The following is an 18,180-nucleotide window of genomic DNA, read 5'->3' on the forward strand; positions in this document are numbered from 1 at the left end:
TCCTGATAACCAGCCATGATGTCCTTATTGTGGTCAGGTTATCTTCTCATACATGTAGTGTCCTCCTGATAACCAGCCATGATGTCTTTATTGTGGTCAGGTTATCTTCTCAGACATGTAGTGTCCTCCTGATAACCAGCCATGATGTCCTTATTGTGGTCAGGGTATCTTCTCATACATGTAGTGTCCTCCTGATAACCAGCCATGATGTCCTTATTGTGGTCAGGTTATCTTCTCATACATGTAGTGTCCTCCTGATAACCAGCCATGATGTCTTTATTGTGGTCAGGTTATCTTCTCAGACATGTAGTGTCCTCCTGATAACCAGCCATGATGTCCTTATTGTGGTCAGGGTATCTTCTCATACATGTAGTGTCCTCCTGATAACCAGCCATGATGTCCTTATTGTGGTCAGGTTATCTTCTCATACATGTAGTGTCCCCTCCTGATAACCAGCCATGATGTCCTTATTGTGGTCAGGTTATCTTCTCATACATGTAGTGTCCCCTCCTGATAACCAGCCATGATGTCTTTATTGTGGTCGGGTTACCTTCTCATACATGTAGTGTCCTCCTGATAGCCAGCCATGATGTCCTTATTGTGGTCAGGTTATCTTCTCATACTTGTAGTGTCCCCTCCTGATAACCAGCCATGATGTCTTTATTGTGGTCAGATTACCTTCTCATACATGTAGTGTCCTCCTGATAACCAGCCATGATGACCTTATTGTGGTCCGGTTATCTTCTCATACATGTAGTGTCCTATCCTGACAAACAGCCATGATGTCCTTATTGTGGTCGGGTTATCTTCTCATACATGTAGTGTCCTCCTGATAACCAGCCATGATGTCCTTATTGTGGTCAGGTTATCTTCTCATACATGTAGCATCCCTCCTGATAACCAGCCATGATGTCCTAATTGTGGTCAGGTTATCTTCTCAGACATGTAGTGTCCTCCTGATAACCAGCCATGATGTCCTTATTGTGGTCAGGTTATCTTCTCATACTTGTAGTGTCCCCTCCTGATAACCAGCCATGATGTCTTTATTGTGGTCGGGTTACCTTCTCATACATGTAGTGTCCTCCTGATAACCAGCCATGATGTCCTTATTGTGGTCCGGTTATCTTCTCATACATGTAGTGTCCTATCCTGATAACCAGCCATGATGTCCTTATTGTGGTCGGGTTATCTTCTCATACATGTAGTGTCCTCCTGATAACCAGCCATGATGTCCTTATTGTGGTCAGGTTATCTTCTCATACATGTAGCATCCCTCCTGATAACCAGCCATGATGTCCTAATTGTGGTCAGGTTATCTTCTCAGACATGTAGTGTCCTCTCCTGATAACCAGCCATGATGTCCTAATTGTGGTCGGGTTATCTTCTCAGACATGTATTGTCCTGATAACCAGCAATGATGCCATGATATAAATGTTTTTAATTGTCTACAAATTGAAATATATTTATTCTTGTGGGAAACCTCCTTTAGTTCATGCATCCTTGAATCAACTGAATCAATTTACATTTTTTATAGTGTCGTAAGACACAATTTTTATGTCTAGGTCTGAAAATGATTTAGTAGCACTGGTAATGAAGCAGTTAATGTTCGACGCTGCAATATCAGTGCATTGTTTTACATTAAATTGTTCTCTGAGATGTCTCTTGAAATCAATTCTGCTCTATCGGCTTCCATAAAAGTGCTTATATTACAGAATCTATAAAAAGTAGGCCACTTATACTGTAAGATTATCCTTTCTATAAGGATTTCTTCACCTCTCAATTTACAGCTTTTTTGCCTTTGTCAAAACCATTGTAATTGGTTTTTCAAGAAAAAAAACCCATAGCACAAAAGATCATTGACAGAAGATGAGTTATTTAACGCAAAGAGAATAATATTAGGAAGTAGAAAACATGAATCAAACATTTTAATACAATGAAGTTGTAAAATTCTGCAAATAAAAAAATTGAAAAATGAACATTTTGAAATATTTTAAAATTAACAAATAAAATTAAAAGGTAAAATAAAATTTGGGAAAATTTTACACTTAAAATCAACTAAAATTAAATTAAAGTGAAATAAATGCAATTCAGCTGCCAAAGTTGACATGCAAGTAGCTGAGCTGATAAGTATGATAGCTAAGATATTGGAGGACAATGGACAGGCAACACAGATTTCAAGAGGATTGGTCATCCGTCGTCATGCCCATTACCCCGTCATGCCTGGCTATGGTCAAGTTACAGAGCAATCGTGTTCTTCTCATCTTCGCCCCATCCTTGCCTAATGGAGCTCTTTTCTATTGCAAGCAGGGGCATAACTTGAGGGGGTGCTGAGGGTGCAGTTGCATCGGGCCCCAGGAGCTTTAGGGGGCCATAAGTACTCGCATCAGTATTGAGAATGCAACTTCCATCTGGGCCATAAACCAAGGAGATCCACATATTCCCCAAACCACACTATGGTGGATTAAATTCCTTAAAACCTGTAACCATCACTATCAAGAATTTGTTGTAGGGATGAGGTAGGAGGCCCCGGACAAAAGAGCATCGGGGCCCACGAGACTTTAGTTACACCACTGATTGCAAGGATAAAGTAGACATGGCCCACTGATGCATCTATCTGTTGTAGCTCTCCTGTAGTTTTATTGAATACATAAATTGTCTCTTTTTGGCAATCTTCTTTTGTTAGGAGGCCCCATTTCTTGGACCTCCAGCATTCAGCTACAAATCTTAGCAAGGTTTCCATTTCTCTGTGGAACCACCACAAAGGGAACAGACCATTACTCATTTCCCATTGAAATCAATGGGCTTTACAGATAATCTGCACGTGTCCTGGGTCTTCCAGCCTGTGTTGTGGCCACTTCCGACTCTAGCTAAGAGAAATAAGTCCTGGATAGGACCCTCCTTACTACATACACTAAAAACTAAACAAAATTTTAAATTTTACAAGCTAGTCAATGTTTTCCACTCTACAATCCTCTGTCATGCCATTTAGATACACCTGAAGATTAGATTGTTGCTATTTTATGATCTCGGGCCTAGAGAAGTGCCCTGACTGAAATGTTCTAGATTTCTGCTCTGGCCAACACCAAAAGTAAAAGGGTTTGGCAATTTTTTGTATTCTAGAATATCTTCATTCTGGCCAAAAATGATCCAAGATCAAAAATTGTCAACTATACTGTCTTCTAACTTTTTCTTCCAAGGGGTTTACCAATCCCATGAATATTTTTAGAAACCGCTTACAATGCCATACAATAACAAAAGGAACTATCACTTTACCATTGGCCCCCTGCTGACCCCTGCCAACAATTCCTTTATCCCCTACTGTTTGCTCAGTTGTAGACAACCACTGGTCGAAATATTGACATCACTGATGTTATGGCTGTCACTATTGTTTGATAAAAGCAGCCATATATACAGTAGTGTGCAAAAGTTTTAAACAGGCTTGGGGAAAAAACCTGGCAAATAATGCTTTCAAAAATAGACGTGTTAATAGTTGTATGTTTGTCAATTAATAAAATTAAATGAATGAAAAAATGAGAATTCTAAATCCAATTAATATATGAGGTGACATTTACCCTTTGACTTCAAGGCAGAAATAGTCCTCTGTGCTCTCGCAGATAGTTTTTGAAGGAACTCAGTAAAAAGGTTTCTCCAAATATCTTGGAGAACTAAGTACAGATTTTCTGTGGATGTAGGCCTGCTCCAATCTGTTTATCTCTTCATGTCATCCCAGACAGACTGGGTGATGATGAGATCAGGGCTATATCTGTGGGGCCATATCATCACTCCCAGGACTGCTGCTCCAATGGGCAAAGGTCACACCAAATATTGAATTAATTAAAATTTTTCTTTTGTTCATTTTTTTTTTTTAACTGATAAAAATAAACTATTAACACTTGTTTAAGTAGTCTTAGTTTGCAGCATTTTGCACGCCTAAAACTTTTGAACAGAACAATAGTTAACACATCATTACTGGAGTGGGGTGAACAGTGATCAATGGGGCCTGAGAAGCTTTGCAGGGGATTGGTACAGTGAGTATTACTAGTTTTTGACTGTAAGTTAGAGAGGTTGTCCAGCATAATTTTTTTGATTAGGCCAGGGGAGGTGAAAGAAAAACAAAAAAAAACATACTTACCTACCCTGGTGCTCCATCGCCTCCCAGTGTGGTCCAGTCCTGCTGCTCAACCATCTTCTTTTGAAGGAAGTCCTCGCCTTCTGTGACATTGCAGGTGCCCTTTGTTACATTGTGAAAGTCCTCCGCCATACGTGACCACTGAGGCCAATCAGTGGTCTCAACAGAAAGGAAAGGACCCAGAACATCAGTGGTCACATTCAGTGGCTTCCACCAGAAAAAACAATGGAGCTGCAGGCTTGGACAACGTTGGAAGACACCATTGCATTGGAACAACCCAAATTGTTTTCTTTTTAATTTTTTTTCACCTTTGGCCTAATTAAAAAAATATATATCTTGGACAACCCCTTCAATTTAAAAAAATCATGAGGTTGGCCAGGCAGAGCACAGAAAGCCACTGATTTTCTTTATAATTTCCATTAAAATTCCACCAATAAGATAAACAGATTTTTTTTTTTCGCACATCTTCTTCCAGTAGACTTCGTATTCGCCCCTCTCATCAATATCACCAGCACGGTCTTTCTAGAAGATCGGTGCTAGATAAATTTTTGTAAATCCTGAATAACTCTGGTTTAATCCTACAGGTATGTAACAGAATTTGTAAACCTAGGCAATGTTTCAGCTCTTCGAACTTTCAGAGTATTAAGAGCTTTGAAAACTATTTCTGTAATTCCAGGTAAGAAGTAATTGGTGTGAGGTGTTAGGCCCCTTGTACATCCAACTGTTTCTTTGTGTCTGTCATTGTGTTTGTGTGTGAACTCCCCTATTGCAGATATGTGACAGAGTTTGTGGACCTGGGCAATGTCTCAGCATTGAGAACATTCAGAGTTCTCCGAGCATTGAAAACAATATCAGTCATTCCAGGTGAGAGACAGGTTAACTCCGCAGGCTGGTTTTTGCTCCATTGAAGTACAAGCCACATCCTATGAGCATAGAGCCTTGGTGTTTTCACTCATGTTGCTAAAAATCAGAAAAAAAGCAGGAATCACGACGAGCAACGCCAGAGAGATCCTAAAGATTCCTAGCTTTTTTTAGCATTAGCTTTTTTTTTAATTTACCTTTTTAGTTCAGTTTTTTTCCAAGTTCTGAAAACTTTCTTGCATGAGACTCTGCTATTTACGGTCTGTGTAATTTGCATTTTGAGATATTTTTTTCCCGCACCTTCAAAAATTCTTTTTTTTAAAGAGTTAAACGGCATCTGCGCCCAAAAAACAATCAAAATGTGTTAACTCAATAAAAAAAAATGTCATTTTACACAAAAAGTTCTGATTTAGTTGCCTATTTAGAAGTAGATGAATTTTACTGACTGCATGATAGCTGCATGTGTCATCTTTTTGGAAAAATATATTCTTTCCAAAATAGATTTAAAAAAAACTTTTTTTCTTTCCATAGATAACTTCTGTAGGGTAGCGCAAAGCTGCATGAACTAGACATTAAGCAGTTAAAGAAAACTAAATGTAGATTATAAGTTGCTTCAGTAGGGAAAAACTCGAACATTTTATAACATTTACATCAAAAGTGTAAGTACAAAAGTTTTCTGAAAATTTTATATCTATGGCCTATCCTATGGACAGGACATCTATATTATGTCATTGAGGGTCTGATTGCTGATACCCCTAACATCAGCCATTTTAAGGGGCCGCTGTAGAGTCATATTAGTGTTCCTTGGGTCCATGAGACAAAATGATTCTGGGGGCCCTCCCTTCATCTACTCCAAAAAAATATACCTAAGTACCCATCCAATTTTGGTGTCTTCTGCTGGACCTTTAAAGTGTTAGAGCCCTGGCCTGCCACAGATTCTTCTGGTATTGTAATGGGCCAGTCTGACACTGACCCTCTCCATTCTAATCTTCGAGTAGTACTACTGGGACCTGGAGTCTTATGGGACCCAAATGCCTCTCTATAGACCCTATAGTATAATAAGTGAAGACCCCGAGGGCATTTTTACAGCATCCAGGGGTGTCTTGTGGTCCTATGGTGTCTCCTTTGGATTATGTCCTATACCCCTGGGGTCCCAATTGAAGCCTATGATTGGGACTGTAACCCGGCATCATGATGTCTACACGTCACAGACATCAACGGAGATCCCAAGATACATGACAACCATTGGAGTTCTGACTGCTCCCACTGGATGTCGCAAGGATGCCTGGGAAAATTGAATCAAGATGGACATAACTGTTTTGTATGTTTGCCTACCTTCACTCAGCCTCAAAGTATTATACTCTGGGGTCTGAAGAGTGTTTTGTGGGTGGTGAACTCCAAAAGTTTCAGGGTTGGGTCAAGCCTGAAACTTTTGGAACATTTGGGTCAAACCTAAGCAGGCTGCACATCCCTTGTACAGAATGGTAATGCTCCAAGATAGGCTCATGGGAAAAGGACATCATTATAAAACATATCACTGATTGACACGTTACATTTAACTCATATAAGATGAATCAATGGTTCACAGCAGGAGGAAGTCAGGACCACAACAAGGCCTATCTGCATCCTGCAGTGAACCATTGCTTCACCTACCATCAGGTAAGTGAGGTCTCTTTTTTAGTGGTTTAAGAGATAGTTAGGTAGAAGATAGATAGATAGATAGATAGATAGATAGATAGATAGATAGAATAGAATAGAATAGAATAGATTAGATGGAAGTTGTGTGATGTTATAAAATGTTTGCTTGAATACATCAGAAGCAACTTATATTTTATTATGTGTTTTCTTTAGAATTAACATGATGGAACATAAACTAGTAAAGTAACATATGTGAATTTGCATTAAGTTTAACTTCCCCTTTTTATGAACTAATTTCCCCAAACTTTAAAAAAAATCTATTTCACCAGCGGCCATTTTGGAATGTGCTTCACCCTCTGTGAGGCACAGGAAAAGTCACAAAATTGTCCACGTCTCTTCAACTCATTTCACTGTTTTCCATCAGCTTCAGGCTGTCCATTGTGTTAACTGCTTCATGTCAATGTTCAAGTGTTTGTCCTGGCTTCTGCATGCAAAAAATTCATTGTATTCTGACAATGTTGTAACTTCTATGACGACGTTCATATATGACAAACACAGTGCTGTGGTTTTAATCCTAGGACTGAAGACCATTGTGGGGGCGCTGATCCAGTCGGTTAAGAAGCTTTCGGACGTGATGATTCTCACGGTGTTTTGTCTGAGTGTATTTGCACTAATAGGACTGCAACTTTTCATGGGACACCTAAGGAATAAATGTTTACTTTGGCCGCCGCTATACAATTCACACGGAATCAATCTGACTTCCTCCATCAATGGCACAATGGTTGCAAACAGCACATTCTTCAACATTACTGTTCCAGAGTTCAACTGGCAGGAATACGTTGAAGACGGATGTAAGCAATTGTTGACTGTATTGTGGTATGATGAAAGTGGGCAAATGTCAATATAGGGGTGACCAAAGGAAATCTGGAACTCGTAATATACTCAATGTAAGGGAATTGCTAGAAGAGCAATTGCCTTGTAGCTGCTGGTGAAACCTGGGAGGAAGGGAATGACAGAGACAGTGAGTTCTAAACTTGAACCACCCCCTGTCTCTGCCTACTTGTCTGACTGCCCTAGGTGACAGCAGACAACTGGGTGACAGTGCCTTCGTATGATAAGTGTGACAGAACAGGACAAGACAAAACAAGACAGAAGAAAAGTCAGAAAACCAAGGTCAAACCCAAGAGATAAACGGCACCAAATCGCAATCCAAAAGAGTAGTAACAAGAGAAGCCAAAGGTCAGAAGTTAGTAAGTACAATACAATAAAGAGCAAGTAGAGAGCTTAGAAGGACAGAGTCACAATAGCCAACAAACCTGTGCGGGCTGATGACCTGTTTATAGGAAGTCCAGAACATGCCCCAGGTTTGATTGGCAGATAGGCTATCAATCACACAGATAAGGTTAAGATTAACTATTTGAGGAGCAGAGGGAAGCAAAGGTATAAGAGATGGGTGTGGTGGAAAATGAATTACAGAGGTGGGGGAATAGGACAGTGTTCAGACAGGGTACACAAGTACCTAAAGCAAGGAATCCTAGCTGGACACGCCTCCTATACCGTAGCATGTGGCTGGAGGATGTTATTGAGACCCAAACAGGCAAAGATGTTACACTGGGAGTTTTCCAGGTGGGTCAAGACAACCAATGTCATGTATTAGTTGACTTTGTCGAACTTGTAATCTCCTGTTAACCTATAATATAGGTTAAATACTGCTGCCATTTTGGGTGATTTGTCCTCTAGTAGTTTCCCTAATATCTTTCTTTGGCGCTAAGTTCACACTAGTGTTCAGCTTTCTGTTGTTTGGGTCCGCTTGGGAACTCATAAAATGGAAACCCAATCCACTTAAAAAGTGGTTATTTGTGGAACCCACGGACCCCATAGAGTATAATGGGGTCCACCAGATTTCCGCTTGATTTCCACCCAAAAGAGGCAGAAAGAAAGGTCCTGCTCACAGGACTTTTCACTCTGCAGTTTTCAAGTGGAATGGGGGTCACAACCCCGAAACAGTGAGCAAGTGCAGATGTGAATCCACCTTTATGGGTAGAAGCAACAGGAACCTAAGTTCTTTATGCAACTTATATAATTTCCATTCCTTTTGAATCCTCTTCAGGCTTTGGCATCAATAAACTGAATGGACAACTGCTACAAAAACTTTAACGTTTTTTGAAAAAAAAAATACTCTCCCGTTCCCTCCTTGAGCTCGCTGATTGGCCTAAGAGTTCATGTGACTGCTGAAGCCAATCAGCACCTCAACGGCCTCAGAAAAGGCACAGAAAGCGTGACATGTAGTGTGGTTAGCCTTAAGTACCTCATGGTTCAGGTACATCTGAATGAGGACTTATTCTGGTCATACTACCGTAGTATAGGAGCTTCCACATCCAGTTTCTGCACTTTTTATTTATGCATGAAAATTGCAAAAAAAGACTCATAAAATATGAAGGCAAATGGATCTACCACACCTCCTATGGCTTTCAATCTGTCACACGTGGCACATATCTTCACTAGATAATGAGGAAATTGGTTTCTACGTTTCAATTCATGCAAGTACAGGTACCAGTGCTTCACACCAGGATCCACTCTTTGCAGCAGCTTTGTTTTACTAAACAGGGTCCTGAGTAACAAACACAACCCCTTTACATCCATATGCCTTTAAGTTGAAGTTCCTGTGCACCATGATACACACTGCAATGGAATTCACGTTCTCCTCTATGCTTGTGTCTGTTCCTGCAGCTCACTTATACAGGTTGGAAGGTCAGAGGGACTTTTTGCTCTGCGGCAACTCTTCAGATGCAGGGTAAGATTATTTCCTGTCAATCATTTCTACTATCGAATCTTCTTATCTTCGTCTTATCGAAGTTGGTGTTTTCTTCTTACCTTAGCATAACATAACATATCAGTTCCATCATTTTGGTACCTTCAGAGCAAAGGGAAGCAAACTGTGGATCATTGATACAATGGCTCAATGACCGAGAAGCAGAGTGATCCGTTAGGATATGTTTGGATTAGGCTAGACTAGAAGTGCACACCTCTTACGTTGCTTCTTGATAGTTGTGTAGTGTCCCAATAGGATTCTAATAAAAGGGTAATGTGAAGCAAGAACTGTATTGAATGTCCCCGATATCTCCAGCTCTGGGACACAGGAGGATAACAGGATAAGCCTACAGTGTGCTGAATTCAGAGCACTGTTGGCTCCCTAATGGTATATAAAACCGTATGTGCCTGAGGACATGAAAGATCCTCTTTAAACGTGATAGTTCCTAAGATGTTCTGAGTATATCAGGTGGAATGGCCAATCATGGGTTGGCCAGCATCACTCTGAACTGGTCACCTCTCACCAGTCAATGACTGATTCTGGTGTCCTGCTCTAATGGAAAGTAGAAACACTTCTAACATCATATTGGTGGAGAAAGCAGAAATCAAGATCTCTGGAATATCTGTAGTGGGTGGGAGGAAGATGGGGTGGTAATGTGTAGGAAGATAGAGGAAATGGAAAGAAGGAGAACAAAAGTGGAAAAATTCCAAACTTCTAAAAGCTTGATGAAAGTAGTTGCCAGTTTACATTCCAAGGTGGAGACAACCATCTACTGCATGAACCAAATTTTCCAGAACTTGTTGATATCGCCACTATGTTGAGTGTGGCGACTTTATTTATTCATTCTGGAAATATTATCTTCTATATTTTCTAACTTTAACACTTATATAGTCACCCATAGATTTGTTCTTTTTATTGCCATTTTTTAGTCAGTGCCCGGAAGGATACGTGTGCATAAAGATCGGAAAAAACCCAAACTACGGCTATACAAGTTTTGACACTTTCAGCTGGGCCTTCCTATCCTTATTTCGGCTGATGACGCAGGACTACTGGGAAAACTTATATCAGCTGGTGGGTATTTGGTTGTTAAAAGTGTGGTATTATATTGTAGAATAACTCAAGATCTCGAAACAAGCCAAGAAAAGACATACAATGTCTAGAGAACTGGTTATGATCAAAGATTGTAGGTGGTAAATTTTATTTTAAGAGCCAGGTGTGCACTAAAGAAATACACACACGGACAAAATTGTTGGTCCCCCTCATTTAATGAAAGAAAAACTAACAATGGTCACAGAAATAACTTGAATCTGACAAAAGTAATAATAACCAAACTACATGTGACAAGCCACAAAGCTTCTGGGAGAATGTCCTATTGACAGATGAGACAAAAATTGAACTTTTTGGCAAGGCATATCAGCTCTATATTCATAGACGGAAAAATGAGGCCTATCTTGAAAGATCACTGTCCCTACTGTGAAACATGGAGGAGGCTGTGTTATGTTGTGGGGCTGCTTTGCTGCATCTGGCACAGGGTGTCTTGAATCTGTGCAGGGTATAATGAAATCTCAAGACTATCAAGGGATTCTAAAGAGAAATGTGCTGCCCAGTGTCAGAAAGCTTGGTCTCAGTCGCAGGTCATGGGTCTTGCAAAAGGATAATGACCCAAAACACACAGCTAAAAACACCCAAGATTGCCTAGGAGGAAAACATTGGACTATTCTGTGGTGGCCTTCTATGAGCCCTGACCTAAATCCTATTGAGCATCTTTGGAAGGAGCTGAAACATGTCGTCTGGAAAAGGCCCCTTCACATCCGAGACAACTGGAGCAGTTTGCTCATGAGGAGGGCGCCACAACAACTGTTGAGAGGTGCAGAAGTCTCATTGACAGTTACAGGAATTGTTTGATTGCAGAGATTGCCTCACAAGGTTGTGCAACAAAATATTAAGTTATGGAAACCATCATTTCTGTTCAGGCCTGTGTCATGAAAAAAATTCTGTTGAAGCAAAAAGCAAAGTCTGACTTTCATCTGCTCATTTTCCTAGAATTTTTTATTCATTATTACTTTTGTCAGATTCAAGTTATTTCTGTGAAAATATGTGTCATATATAAGAGATGTCTCCATTCATCACTTCCAACAAGTCCAAAGGATATGCAGATAGTATAGAAGACATTGGCATGATACTTAAATAGATTGGTGCTCCATCTCCGAGGTTGGCACTTGTTATATCTGGGTACTGATTATCATGGTGTCTCTTGCATACAAAGGTTCTAAAAATTCTTATCAAATTTATGATTCACTTTTTAATTATTATGTATTTAGATTCCATTTTCAAATACCCTATTAGGAAATTATAGGTTAATAATCGGTATCCATTACTCATACCTACTAGCCAGAGTAGAGAGTGGCTTCACTTCTCCCTTTTGTGGACTTGGCTGCCTTTGACAGTGTAATGCTTCATCTTCCCTGCGGTGGCGCTATTGGGTAGTTGAACAGTCGCTTCCAAATTCCTTCACAAATCGGTTGGGGCTTTAGCTACAGAGCACCTTGTGATCTGCTTATCATCAGTAGACTTTGGTCACAAGCAGATATAAGATAGACAATCCCATGAAGAATAGACTTTAAGAGTTGTATTCTATAAAATAATAATAATTCTAAAAATAATATAATAATTACAACTTTTCCTTCAGACCTTACGAGCTGCCGGGAAAACCTACATGATCTTCTTCGTACTGGTCATCTTCTTGGGTTCCTTCTATTTGGTGAACTTGATCCTGGCCGTTGTCGCCATGGCTTATGAAGAGCAGAACCAGGCGACTCTAGAAGAAGCCGAGCAGAAGGAAGCCGAATTTCAACAAATGTTAGAGCAGCTTAAGAAGCAACAAGAAGAAGCTCAGGTATGCTGATATATCTCCAGCTGTGTGTTTGATATGGTAATAAAATAATTAGTCATGTCCCAAACTACTCATTTGTTTTGCTTTGAGAATCCCATTGCTTGTACTATAAAAGGAACCAGTCACATGGGAGATAACAAAATAAAGATAAAACCATCACGCTACATTGTAAGAGCATTATATAACACTAACGTGATGTCATATACACAGCTTTATAGCTTAAATCCTAATCTAGTATATGGTATATAATAATATTTTATTGTGTGCTTTAACCAGGCCGCCGCCGCAGCAGCCCTAAACTTGTCAAGGGAATACAGTGAAGATGGCGGCTTTGGGCCCCTTTCAGAAAGTTCATCAGTAGCTTCCAAGCTGAGTACAAAAAGCGCCAAAGATCGTAAGAATAAAATAAGGCAGAAGAAGCGCGGAGGGGACGCAGAGAAGGGCGATGACGAAAAATTTCCAAAGTCCGAATCTGAAACCAGTATTAAAAGGAAAGGTTTCCGCTTCTCCATTGAAGGAAATCGATTGACTTACGAAAACAAGTTTTCCTCTCCACACCAGGTATAGTCTAGTGATGTTCTAAGTATTATAATAAATGCCTATATACAGTATTTATTTACATGGAAGTTCTCCCCTTGTACAAAATCTTACCCTATGAGTTGCCATATAGGAGGGACGCCTAATAATGGGGAATTTATTGAGACTGGCATTACGTACTCCAGTCTTGATGATCTCCTTGCACCAGGAAGTCTAATGTGTGCCAAATAGGAGCTGACATAGGTTAGAACTACAAGTTTTTGGAGTAAATTATAGTGAATTTGCCAAGAATTATGAATGCCCTCCTGTGTCTGAAGTAAAAATGCATCAGGGTTTGTGTTCTATGGAAATGAATGGGCATCAATGGACTGAAGAGTGTTCATAGACTAATACATCAGGTTGCAGGATCGGCAGGGAAACTGAATGCAAAATGACTGGTGTTACTCACGCCAGTCTTCATAGCCCTGGAGACGGTGGAGGGTGTTCCTCATATATGACAAGGTGCACATCTCCTCACAAATGGGGTGCACGCTCGGTTGGGTTTGTGCTTCTTCATAGATGAAGCACAACCTTCGTCGTCTTCAAGGCTATGAAGTCTGGCTTGAGTATCACCGGTCTTCATAAATCTGCCCCAAGTTATTTAAAGTGTAGGTACCTTGCCTCTTTTTGTACCAAAGTCCTATCAAAATTACCACTTCTGTTACCAATTTTTAATTGGAAGATGGCCATTCATTCAACGCCAGTCAACGACTTATTATGGCCAGTGGTTTTCTATATTCACCTCTTCTGATTTTGCATCTTTCATCCATAATTAAATATAATTCACTCTATGTTTTCCCCACATAAATTCCATATTTGGATTTACAATTCACAAAGAATTGCATTGTTAAAATACAATCCCCCTAGGAGATACGGAAGGTAGAGGATTGGATAACATGGTCGCCTATAGAACAGTTGCCACAATTGGACATCCCCAAGGATCGATCAAGTAGATCCAACCACCACATTACGTCTAAGTTCAGTTTCCCATTACTGGAGTTTCCTAGTATTCTGTTCTCATGAGTAAATTGATGGAATATCAATGAACTTGATGACATGAAACATCATTACGGAAGGAGAAGCTGTGAATTGGCTAATATGTGGATAACGGCAGGCTGGATTTACTGAGCGCACCCAGATGGAGATCTCCAAGATGCCTTCATTAATGCTGTGGGCCACCTTGAGATTAAAATACACTGGACATATACATTACATCATAATGGTTTCACCTAACTAATAACATAATGTATTATTTTCCTTGGAATGTTCTTGTTTTTCTAGATTTTTGCTTTGTTTTTTAAATTAGATTAAGAGCCCTACTATGGTCAATGAGTGATGACAATGTCTGTAAAAATTTGTAATGAAAATAAGTTTGCCCTGTACCAATCTACAAGTCAGTGTAAAAAGTGGGATGCTGAAGACTAAGGCCCCACTCAGCGATCCACAGCCAAAAAATGCTGAGGAAAAAAACATGGCGGAAACGCGTGGTGATTTTTCCCACAACGCAGAGTTTACCTCTGCTTCTATTATACCTATACAGAAAACCATCAGCGTTTCTGTAGTCGCAGTATGTCCGCTGCAGATATTTTTCTGAAGTGTGTGGATGGGACAGTGTTTACACAACATGGGGCCAGGCAGGGGTCTTCTCCGCAGCGCCTTTTGACTTTGGCATTCTGGGTGATGCCTTGGCTTAAAACAGGAAATGTCAGCTATTGAGTACAAATAGATAGGCTAGAAAACTAGGATTAGGACCTGTCAATCTTAATGCTAGGGGGTGGCATGCCCAGGGTGCACCGATCATGTATTGATATGGGTGAAGGATTTGGGGTGCAAGTGTTACTGTTTTTGTGTTTCTGATTCTATGTAAGTTGTTCTAAAACTTTGAGGCGCAATGACACAGATTTGCTAACAGGGTTGTAGCTGTAACTGCACCCTAATTTGCGCCATCATATGGTGCATCTTTCCTCCTGGGCATAGTGGGGCAGGAATCTAGGCATGCCAGGGTCAGGGCTCCTCGGCCTGTCAGAATTACCAGTGCCATAAAACTGTTAAGTTATACCAGTAATATAATACCTTTCTCTGCATGTATGTGAGTTCAGGTGCATGAGACAAATAGCTTTTTTTAAGGCTATTCCTACGTGATAAGCAGAAAAAATTGAGTTTAAATGATAGGATCCCTTTAAGAAGGCCGAGTCTCCTAATAAGTCTAGCCCCTGTGGGGTAATGGATTAAGATTGTCTTTGGAAACTTCAGTATTAATAAATCCAACCCTAATGTGTTATCGCTATATATATTGATTTCTGATTTGCTCTTCTGTTGCAGTCATTGCTGAGCATTCGTGGATCTCTGTTTTCTCCGAGACGCAATAGTAGAGCCAGCCTGTTCAGCTTTAGAAACCGTGCAAAAGACATGGGCTCAGAGAACGACTTTGCAGACGATGAACACAGCACCTTTGAAGACAACGAAAGCAGAAGAGGCTCCTTGTTTGTCCCTCATAGACACGGGGAAAGGCGGAACAGTAACATAAGCCAAACCAGCAAGGCATCAAAGACCATACCAATGCTTCCAGCGAATGGCAAGATGCACAGCACCGTGGATTGCAACGGAGTCGTCTCTCTGCTTGGTGGTCCATCCGTCCCAACCTCGCCTGTTGGACTACTACTCCCAGAGGTGATAATAGATAAACCAGCTTCTGATGACAATGTAAGGAAGATTTACGTAGTCTAGGCATGGTGGTGCCTTAATATCACTTATCTTGCTTCTCTGCAACTGGATCTTGTGACCGCTCTGGATCCCGTTGCGTCTAAATTATAGCGTTTTTTTTTTACATTGATATTCTTAACCAGACCGATTTTAATGACAACCCCCATCCCTAGAGAGTAAATTTATAAATAAGTATGTTTTACCTTTAGCGACAACATAGGAATAATTCCAAGACATGATCGTTGATACATATCTCCGCAATATATTTCATTAAAGGGATTATGGGAAATTTCAGTTACACGTGTCAAAGCCTATTATCTATGAAATATCTACTCGTAGGACTCTGCATATAGATGTTACCACCGCACTTTCCCTTCTCATAATGGTCCATTAATTCCTGCTTTGTGTCTCGTTCTGGATCTATTCACACTAGTGTTATGGCTTCTACTCATAAGGGAGCAATGGCAGCCATAATGAATGCTGTTCAAATTCTATAATCCACATTGACTTTAATGGGGTCTCTCCATATTGGAGCATATTTAGCAGCAAGAATGGCATAGAGAGTGGGCTGCTCTCACTGTCGGTATTACCAGAAATCTCAATGGACCCCAATAAATGGGTTTAAAGATTTTCTCTAACCATCTTAGTGGCGACAGTATGTTGTCTTGTTCGGTTGTTCACATGTGCAACCATGAATGTAGGAATTCTCTATGGTCTGAGACTTGTCAGAAACACATATTGTCCTTTAGTGTCCGCATTGTGGACAGGTTATCAGTAGGGGCACTACCTATATAAGACGATAACCCAACGACAATATTAGGCCACCATGCCTGGGTTTCCCATACAGTCCTATGAAAAAGTTTGGGCACCCCTATTAATCTTAATCATTTTTAGTTCTAAATATTTTGGTGTTTGCAACAGCCATTTCAGTTTGATATATCTAATAACTGATGGACACAGTAATATTTCAGGATTGAAATGAGGTTTATTGTACTAACAGAAAATGCGCAATATGCATTAAACCAAAATTTGTCCGGTGCAAAAATATGGGCACCTCAAAAGAAAAGTGACATTAATATTTAGTAGATCCTCCTTTTGCAAAGATAACAGCCTCTAGTCGCTTCCTGTAGCTTTTAATCAGTTCCTGGATCCTGGATGAAGGTATTTTGGACCATTCCCCTTTACAAAACAATTCAAGTTCAGTTAAGTTTGATGGTCGCCGAACATGGACATCCCGCTCTCAAATGATCTGAAAACAAAGATTGTTCAACATAGTTGTTCAGGGGAAGGATACAAAACGTTGTCTCAGAGATTTAACCTGTCAGTTTCCACTGTGAGGAACATAGTAAGGAAATGGAAGACCACAGGGACAGTTCTTGTTAAGCCCAGAAGTGGCAGGCCAAGAAAAATATCAGAAAGGCAGAGAAGAAGAATGGTGAGAACAGTCAAGGACAATCCACAGACCACCTCCAAAGAGCTGCAGCATCATCTTGCTGCAGATGGTGTCACTGTGCATCAGTCAGCAATACAGCGCACTTTGCACAAGGAGAAGCTGTATGGGAGAGTGATGAGAAAGAAGCCGTTTCTGCAAGCACGCCACAAACAGAGTCGCCTGAGGTATGCAAAAGCACATTTGGAGACGCCAACTTCATTTTGGAAACAAAGATTGAGTTGTTTGGTTATAAAAAAAGGCATTATGCATGGCATCCAAAAAGAAACAGCATTCCAAGAAAAACACTTGCTACCCACTGTAAAATTTGGTGGAGGTTCCATCATGCTTTGGGGCTGTGTGGCCAATGCCGGCACCGGGAATCTTGTTAAAGTTGAGGGTCGCATGGATTCCACTCAGTATCAGCAGATTCTTGAGAATAATGTTCAAGAATCAGTGACGAAGTTGAAGTTACGCCGGGGATGGATATTTCAGCAAGACAATGATCCAAAACACTGCTCCAAATCAACTCAGGCATTCATGCAGAGGAACAATTACAATGTTCTGGAATGGCCATCCCAGTCCCCAGACCTGAATATCATTGAACATCTGTGGGATGATTTGAAGCGGGCTGTCCATGCTCGGCGACCATCAAACTTAACTGAACTTGAATTGTTTGTCCAAAATACCTTTATCCAGGATCCAGGAACTGATTAAAAGCTACAGGAAGCGACTAGAGGCTGTTATCTTTGCAAAAGGAGGATCTACTAAATATTAATGTCACTTTTCTGTTGAGGTGCCCATACTTTTGCACCGGTCAAATTTTGGTTTAATGCATATTGCACATTTTCTGTTAGTACAATAAACCTCATTTCAATCCTGAAATATTACTGTGTCCATCAGTTATTAGATATATCAAACTGAAATGGCTGTTGCAAATACCAAAATATTTAGAACTAAAAATGATTAAGATTAATAGGGGTGCCCAAACTTTTTCATAGGACTGTACAGAAAGTTCCTGCATGGCCGTATTTATTGGTAACCAAATTATATTGATGAGTTATTATTGGGCTATATAACCCCTGGCACCTTGGTGATCAGCTGTTCATCAATATAATTTACCCATAAAACCCTTTTAA

The 18,180-nt window shown here is 40.3% G+C and overlaps 1 protein-coding gene across 2 annotated transcripts in view; it reads left to right on the forward strand.

The window, feature by feature from the left end:
• LOC142216413 (sodium channel protein type 2 subunit alpha) overlaps positions 1-18,180 on the forward strand; it is a 161,456-nt gene that overhangs the window by 88,837 nt on the left and 54,439 nt on the right. The window contains exons 6-12 of one of the 2 annotated variants that reach the window (XM_075284217.1): positions 4,902-4,993; positions 7,207-7,479; positions 9,359-9,422; positions 10,370-10,511; positions 12,130-12,336; positions 12,610-12,894; positions 15,232-15,579. In XM_075284217.1, coding sequence (XP_075140318.1) covers positions 4,902-4,993; positions 7,207-7,479; positions 9,359-9,422; positions 10,370-10,511; positions 12,130-12,336; positions 12,610-12,894; positions 15,232-15,579 — 1,411 coding nt within the window. Of the gene's footprint in view, positions 1-4,713; positions 4,806-4,901; positions 4,994-7,206; positions 7,480-9,358; positions 9,423-10,369; positions 10,512-12,129; positions 12,337-12,609; positions 12,895-15,231; positions 15,580-18,180 lie in introns of both variants that reach the window. The other variant, XM_075284215.1, reaches the window with a different exon arrangement.

The sequence above is a fragment of the Leptodactylus fuscus genome, chromosome 8, assembly GCF_031893055.1.
Source record: "Leptodactylus fuscus isolate aLepFus1 chromosome 8, aLepFus1.hap2, whole genome shotgun sequence".
In the NCBI taxonomy this organism is placed as follows: domain Eukaryota; kingdom Metazoa; phylum Chordata; class Amphibia; order Anura; family Leptodactylidae; genus Leptodactylus; species Leptodactylus fuscus.